Source organism: Medicago sativa, chromosome 4 (assembly GCF_051527215.1).
Source record: "Medicago sativa cultivar Bolivia chromosome 4, Bolivia_mono, whole genome shotgun sequence".
In the NCBI taxonomy this organism is placed as follows: Eukaryota; Viridiplantae; Streptophyta; class Magnoliopsida; order Fabales; family Fabaceae; genus Medicago; species Medicago sativa.
The window spans coordinates 78,082,673-78,091,471 of record NC_140752.1 but is presented as its reverse complement, the minus strand read 5'-3'; the positions used below and the strand labels follow the sequence as shown (position 1 = coordinate 78,091,471).

Genomic DNA, 8,799 nt, shown 5'->3' with positions numbered 1-8,799 from the left:
CGAAAGTCCACATCCAAACGATTTTCGTCATCCTTTGTGGACCCACGCGCTTTTGTTTTGTCTTTTTTTTCTTCTTTCAGCTTATGACTTTCTCTGTTTCTTGTCAATTTTCTTTTCTTCTTCTCTTTTTTTTACTAGTAAAAAAGGCTTAAAAAGAATTTTGAGGTTTTGTTGCCTAAACTAAAACAAATTTTTCCTTATCCCCTCCTACTTTATTTATTATTTTTATTTATGGAAGGGGGAATATGTTACTATATATGATTTTTTTTTTTATATTGAAGAGTGTATTATTAGCTATCTGGGTTCACTTCAACCGGTATAATTAAAGCATCTTCGATGGGGTTATTATTTAACAAGGACCACTCTGTGTTAAGGGTCTCTCATTGGAGGAAGAGAAAATGAGTCTCCGTTAAGGAGATTGTAACTACATAAGGACTTTCTCTCTCTCCCCTAGGTAATTAGCGGGTCCCGTGTTTAAAAGAAGTAATAAAATACTATTTTATCTATTTGTCATCATTTTAAATAAAATGTAATTCATGCAAATTACTATTATTATTTTTTAACGAAGGAATGTAAAAATTGTAATGTTAATTTTTTCATTTTCAAATTATTGGCAAATGTGGCATAAATTTAAGTTCATACGAATAAATAAATATTTTATAATTTTTTTAAAGGATTATAATTAAATATTATGAGATAATTTATAATTTAACAAATAAATTATTTTTGTTTGATGATGTAGAGTTAGTGGAGCCTATTTATGTATTTTTCATTGGAGTCCTTGTTAACGTACTCACATTGGAGTCATTGAGTTGAGTCCTTTATAAGTACTTTTATTAAAATATTATAAATAAGTGATGTGTAACGTGAGGTCCATTTAATGAGTCTCTGCTAAGAAATTACCATTGTCGATGCTCTTCGTTATTCAAATCGAAAGGATGAGGAAGTAGGCAACTTTTGGAGAAAAAGGAAACTATTTGCACCGGCAGTGATTCCTTTTTTTTTATATAAAGAAACAAAGATAATTAAACGGGAAATACTACCGACAGTTTTGTGTTATTTTAGAACTAATATTTAATCATATTAATCATTGAATGAGTAACGAGTAATCACAATAATATTTTAAAATAGTTTTTGATTATGTATTTTGTTAAATAGTCTCTAATGCTGAAATAATTTTACAATGCTCACATGGACTGATATGATAGTAAATATGTACTTATAAAAATTGATACGACAATATGTAAATATATTGAAAAACGAAAATTACAAATATTAACAAAGCATTTGAAAATTAGAGATTGTTTTGAAAAAAAATGTATAATGAAAGACTATTTTGAAATTTTGATACATTAAAAGATTATATTATGTTCGTTAGTACATTTAGAGACCAAAATGACTATTACTTTTCTTTTACTTTTAGAAAAATACTAACAAATGCCCTTAGAGCATTGTTTAAGCATTCAAAAGTAATAGTAATTTTTACATTTGAAATTGTGTAGTTATGACTTTACATGCGTTTGACTTGTATTTTCAAGACAAATTCTTTTTTGTGGGGTATTTAAACAGTGCTCTTATGACTTTGTTTGCGAGTTTGGAGGGGAAGGGAGGTGAGAGATTTAGAAGAAAAAAAAATGAATAAGCAAGTGGAAGAAATAGACGACAATGAGAGGAGAAGGCTGTGGGGATGCATTTTTCTTCATAATACAAAATTCTCCAAATTTGGAGGTGCTCAAAAATTATATTAGAGAAGAGTTTTGGGGAATTTTGGAGTGTTCACATAAATTGTTCAAATTTAATCTATATAGTTATAATATTTTTAAAATTAAAAATATATTAATAATAAACATTAATTTATCATTCTCTAACAATTACTCTTTCAAAAAAAGTGGAAGATTTTATCATTTTTCCCTATATTTCAACCCTCCAAAACCTTCATTTCCTCTCCCCTTCAAACTCCCAAATAAAACCTAAGGCACTTGTTAGCTGGATCCTTCTTTCTAATACAGTTTTCTTTTGTTTGTTTGATTAGATTATTAGATAGATTATTACTATTTTTTCGAAAAAAAAGATAAATTATTCATATTAATAAATAAATAACTCTTCACATCATGCTATGATTCATAAGAGCCATCATTTGAGTATAGGCCCATTTATAAGATTTGGGTCCTACTATAATAGTATGTTAAAAATTTGAATTCCTAAAACATAAGTATGAAAACAATTTGTTTGAATATGAGAGTTTAAAAAGTAATCTAATAAAAAGATTAATTTTTTTATTTAATATACAAATGCTCAAAGAAAACAATTCATATGAGCATTTCTAAATGCAATGTCACTAATAATTGTGTATACATTAGTTTTTAAATGCTTTGGGTTGTCGTCCCTCCCGTCCATCCTTGAGCAAGATTTTTTAAAATGTTTAAAAAGTTAAATATTTTTTTGACCCAATCAAAATTTTCAAATTTCAAATTTTAATCTTCATTTTATAGGGATCAAAAACATATTTAACAATATTTTTAAAACAACGTAAAACTCATACATGTTTTTCTTTAAAAAAAAAAAACTCATACATGTTTTTAAGAGTGAAAACTACCCACCGTATACTTCACATCCAACTCAAAAATAATGTTTCACATTGAGCTACATGATCCATGCCATTGTTTATTTTAGCATATACAAACCAATATCAGCTACATCTTACCTGCCTGTTTCCTGTGATGTTTTTTGGTTGAAAGCTTATGTTTCAACATGGAGGTCCTCAGTTTGTCAAACTAGTACAACACACCATCTTGATCTAAAGGAAATAGTGCATCTTCTAGAAGGAAAGGTAGTAGAGTACTATAGTTACTTTACTTTATCCTCTATAGAGTTGTGACAATTCTTTCAAAGTAGCAAGACCACAACGATAATGGCAAAAGAACTTTCTTCATATTATCCTAAACAAGAAAATGCCTAAAAAACACGTTGCATCATAGTTTTAAAAAAATTACATTACGGGTTGCATCAACATTTGAAAGGAATATGCATATGAACAATTTAACGTTAATAATATGCGGTTAGGGAGTGTAAGCTTCTAGAGAGAAAATGGCACTATTCAATATATCCCAATTAGTTTACTGTTACATCGTATATAGTTAATCTTGACGTAACAACTTGTATCATATTATTATTATTATTTTTACAGTAACTTTGTTCATATTTCAATTATATTATAATTTATATAGAAATGAAATGCAAGCGTCCAACAATTTACGCTGCTAAACCTTTCTTTATAGCGCAATCATTCATTTTAAATACTACGCTTATATACATAGGTGACTCAGCATTGCTAAATCATTACTTTAATTTAACATATTAATATTAATTCTTTCATCTTTTTTGTAAATTATGTCCTCTAAGAGTTATTCCAAGTTTAAGAAAATGCCAAAAACTAAGTACATTTGCATTGAACTAGGTATCAATTATGTTTAAAAATATGTGACATTTAGAAAGAAAAAAAGTGTAAAGTAAAAATGCGGTGGTGAATATCAAACTTGCGTTTGGGCTTTTCAGGTCAAGTCATCTATCGCGATTTTCGTGGAATCGAAGTGAAGTGTGATACTGAATGAATCAATCGAAGAAGAAGGAATAGCTCATCAACAATTCTCCTGTTGTTTTGACATTAACCACTTTAGTTTTCAGTTCAGTATTCTCTCTAATGGCATCTCTTGAGATATTAGGTAGGTATCAACTAAATTCATATTTCATTCCTATCTATGTTTTTTTATTTTTATTTATTTTTAATTTGATTTTGTGCTTCTGTTTGTTTTAGTTCGACGGCCGGAAGAATGCTCATTATGGACCGGCCCTCCATTCCAGAACGGTCAACCAAACATCAAACTTGATAAAGTTAGTTGCTTGAATGCTAAATTCAGTGATGATGGATCTTTGCTTATGGTGGTCAAATCCAATTCTGTCATAACTATATATGATTGTAACACTGCTAAAGAGATTAGGTCTTTTCAAGTTCCTAATCTCGTGGCTTCTGTTTTGTCGCCTCGCGGAACTTATTTGCAAACATTCCAAAAACCTTCCGGGCCGCAAGATAAGAATGTGACATTATGGAAGATTGAGACTGGTGATTCTATTTATCAACATTCTCAGAAGAATATGACAAGGGCCAATTGGTATGTATTGTTGAATTATGGAAGAAAAAAAATGTTTTTATTATGAATTTAGCATCATGATACGAAAATATAGCTCAATTTTAAAAGAAAATTTTATCTTTTAAGACCGGCGATGTTGTATGGAACATTGTGTTGGGCGATGAAGAACCAACACGAGGACGATGAAGAACCAGCACGAGAGTAACATAAGTGTAGCAAAGATGAGAATGTTGCTTTGGATGTGTGATAGGACTAGATGGGATAGGATTATAAAGATTGGGGGAAAATAGGCTTAGGTGGTTTGGGCATGTAGAGAGAAGCTTTGTAGATTATGTAGTAAGAAGAGTAGATCAGATGGAGGATAGACATATATAACCAGAGGCAGAGGACAAACTAGAAAAATTGATCCATGTAGCCGATGCTACTCAATGGGATAAGGCTTAGTTGGTTGGTTCTTGTTGTATGCAACATTGATATATGATTTATTTGCAAGTGCCCAAGACTAAGCCTATTTGGTTTGAGAATACGTGTTTTGTTTTGTTTTTATTTCATGTTTTGCAAAACTGTATGTATGTTTTCACTTTGCTTCTTGTTTCCGAAGATTTGTCAAGGAAATGGTGAAAACTTGCAACTAAAAGTATAAGCAAGAAATGAAAATAGAAAATGTTTTCTCAAACCAACCAGGTCCTAACATTCTCACCATGACTTATGTTTTAACTGTCAATGTATCTCTTGTTCAGGCCGGCAATTCAATTCAGCTCTGATGAAGCTACCGCATGCCGTGTGCCAACTAATGAGGTGCAATTTTTCGATACTGGGGATTTTTCTAAAGGAGTTGTTTGTCGGTTAAGAGTTCCAGGAGTTGCTTCCGCTGAGCTTTCTATATCACCTGCTTCTCATGTAGCTGCATTTGTTCCAGAATCCAAGGTCTGTGCTCCTCAACAATCATGGAGACTTAGCTAACTTTTTGTCACCAAACGAATGAGGAATTGATGCTATTGTTATTTGGCACGCTGTGATTTAGGGGTTTCTAATGTATAAAATTCCATGAACCATTGTAGGGGGTTCCTGCCAGTGTACAAATTTTTGCTTGTGGAGATGCTTCCCAAACTCAACCTATGGCTCGACGGAGCTTTTTCCGATGTTCTACAACCCAACTTAAATGGAATCATGGTTCAACTGGACTTCTAATTGTGGTGCAGTCAGATGTTGATAAAACAAATCAGAGTTACTATGGAGAATCAAAGTTATACTACCTGACAACAGATGGGGTGCATGAAGGATTAGTGCCTCTTAGTATGTTCTAATTGTTATTATTTAAAGAAGAACTGATGATTGGCTCTAGATAATCCACAACGACGATAACGATTTTTTGTTTTAATTATTTGGCAGGGAAAGAGGGGCCTATTCATGATGCTCAATGGTCAAATTCAGGCTTAGAGTTTGCTGTTGTGTATGGGTGTATCCTTTTATATGTGATATGTTCAATATGGAAATAAAGATGTGTACTAAATATCATGCTTTTGAATTTTGATATTTGCTTAAGATACCAGGGCTTGGTTTGATTACTATTCGAAAGCAGGACTTGTGGTGAAGTTATGAACCAATTTTTGCAAGATGACTTTATTGTTTTTTGGGACTTTATTTTTTTTGGGAAAGTTTTAGACTTAGATCAGGAAACTCTTTGAAAATAACAGTAGAGCTGGTTCTTTCTATCTTCTGTATGTATTAAAAATTCTGATCCTTGTATATGATTTTAAAAGCCATAACGATACCCAACTGGACTAGATATTCCCTGCATAGTTTTTTATTAATAGTAAAATTTACTGTTTTAAGAAGTAAGAAGTTACATGTTATTTATTCTGTTTTCGCATTCCTTTAATCCTTTTTTTTTTCCTTTCCATTTGTTGGATGTTTATTTTCCTTAACATGTTTTAGTTATGCCTGCTAAAGCAACTCTGTTTGACAAGAAGTGCAGACCTCTACTGGAGCTTGGAACTGGTCCTTACAACACTATCCGATGGAACCCAAAAGGGAAATGTATCCTCAGCTGATGATTTGGCATCAAAATTTTATATGCTTAGCCCATGAGTTTTTTTTTTCTTTCTTTTGTTTCTCTTTTAAATCTAAGAAGGACCCTTGAGGGTTATGGGCAAGGATTGGAACTTTGAAGAGGTTTATTATTGTTTTGATATAAAGTATCTAAATCAGGCTAAACGTAAAAACATTATTGTATTTTGCGCCCTTGACTGTTTTGCAGTTTTATGTTTGGCTGGCTTCGGTAACTTGCCTGGTGATATGGTATGTTCTCCCGACTGATTAAATTATTATGTTTTCTTTGTTTTTTCCTTTCTGGTGGAAGATATTTTGTGCTTGATTGGCTAAATTAGGACTACTGGTAACAGTTAACCCCGATAGAAAATAAAATTATGATTTACCATCACTTTTATCAGATTGGTCCACTACGAGAATGTTGAATTATAGTTATGTGAATATCACAAGCAATTCTCATGGTGACCATAAACGTTATTTTCAACATTAAAAAAAAAAGTTTGGAAGATAAAAACAATAATTGAAGTTTTTATTTCTGGCAAGTATCTGATGTATTTTCACATGACACAAGCTCAAATGCACGCATGATTGCAAACATTTGCTTCGTATGAGGAATTCATGTATTTTTCATTTTGCTGTTCTAGGTATTTTGGGATTACGTAGAAAGGAAACAGCTTGCATCAACCAAGGCTGAATGGTCTGTGTCAAGTGAATGGTCTCCAGATGGGTGCTATTTCATGACAGCAACAACAGCTCCAAGGCTTCAAGTTGACAATGGGTATGTTTGTCCACTGTGGGGTCTTGATCTACTCATTCCCTGAAAATATTCAATTGTTTATCTTTATCCATGGGCACTCTGATTATGTTGTTAGTGTAAGATGTCATCCAAAAGGCTGCTTTTATTTTGTTCCATAGATCAATAGATTTTATTAATGTTAAAATATGTATCAGATTTAAATTATGTTGAGTAAATATCTCTTGATTATGTTTTATATTTGATTGCAATCACTTGGTTATATATAACTTGGCTGAGAGTAATTTCTCTCAAGCAGTTCAAATCATCTCATTCAACAATTATTAAAAGTGATTAATTTGATGACATTTATGAGGCAATAGATGAATCAGAAAACATGCTATGGGAGGATATTTTGCTGATGGTCATACAATTTCATCCACTAAGAAAGCATTTTTCATTTTATTTTGTTCTTTTTCCATTGAAGGATCAAGATTTTTCACTATAATGGGTCATTGTACTTCAAGCAGATGTTTGACAAGTTATACCAGGTCAGTAGTATCTCGAACTCTTGTTGATTATTGTTTTTGTATATCCTTTTCGCAGATGTCATTGCATTGTGTGCAAACTATTTGCAGGCTGATTGGAAACCAGAGTCACCAAGTAAATTTGGTGACATCACTGAACTAATCAAGTCTCTAGACTCGATAAAACTTGAAGATAAAAAACCATCAGGTTCTTTGCCATGCTTATTCTAATATTTCATTTCGTGACGAGTTTTATATTTTATTCTTTGAAGTTTGAAGACCATGAACTTTTTGCAGGTCAAGGACCTAAACCAACCCAAGCCACTACAAAAGCCTCTTCTGCCAACCCAACTGCACAAAAACCAGCCGCATATCGTCCACCGCATGCTAAGACTGCAGCTGCTATTCAGGCAGAGGTACACATACACAGAATCAATGATCCCTCACTGTTTCTATTTTAAATTATCTAAATAAATTTCAGCAATAAGTTTGCATGGCATAACTTGAATATAGTTATGAAGTAGTTCTACTCTTAATAGTGGTAAATATGATCAGATGCATACATTTTTAAGTATCTTCCCTAGAATTCTTGAATGAGTTTGCATTTAGTTAAATGTTCTAACGATGCCAAAATGATTTGTATTTGCAGTTGTTAGGAGAGAGCTCGGCTGAGTAAGAACCTTTCCCTCCCTTTCTTTGTTTTAAGTTTCTTATGATTTATATTCTGTTTTGAAATGCCAATGGTTGATTATTTTAGGTCATTGAGCAAGAATGCTTTACGAAACAAGAAAAAGAGGGAGAAACAGAAGGAGAAAAAGGCTGCTGCAGATGCCAGTTTGTGATTGCATCATGGTTCCCCCTGGACTCATTTTATACACCTGCATTTCTGCTATCAAATGCTTGAATATTTGAGGCTCAGCTTAAGTTTCCTAGATTTAATTGTATCATTGTCCCCGGAAGCAAACTTTAGGCAGTTTTGTTTTGATCTGATTTTGAGATGATTAAAGTTGTGTTGGGTATGTGCTTTCTCAGTTTTGTTCCAATGGCGACATGAGTGGGGAGAAGTGAAATACTGAGCAGGTGGATTACACAGACTTACACACAAAAAGAAGAAAGGAGTAAAAGTAAACTTTCTCCACTGAGTATATTTTATGCATGATATTATTATATACGTGTATTGAATAACTTAAGCTCAGTTATTGGGATTGAACTCCGACTTTCTACCTTCAAATTTAACGTCCATGTAGCCGGTGGATAAGTTTGATGCCATTTCGCCATTAATGTATAAACTCTCAATTTAATCTTTAAACATATGTGGGGTAGTTTTTCTGTTTTGTAA

General features: G+C 32.3%; 1 protein-coding gene across 1 annotated transcript; it reads left to right on the top strand.

Moving 5' to 3' along the window:
* Positions 1-3,605: 3,605 nt before the first annotated feature.
* Positions 3,606-8,799, top strand: LOC146932194 (eukaryotic translation initiation factor 2A-like). The gene is made up of 13 exons (XM_085703831.1): positions 3,606-3,722; positions 3,815-4,169; positions 4,889-5,075; positions 5,210-5,444; positions 5,541-5,609; positions 6,087-6,188; positions 6,409-6,449; positions 6,845-6,978; positions 7,421-7,484; positions 7,572-7,668; positions 7,758-7,876; positions 8,110-8,132; positions 8,218-8,799. Exons 1-13 carry the CDS (start codon positions 3,701-3,703, stop codon positions 8,300-8,302), a joined length of 1,533 nt encoding a protein of 510 aa, XP_085559957.1. The 5' UTR covers positions 3,606-3,700; the 3' UTR covers positions 8,303-8,799.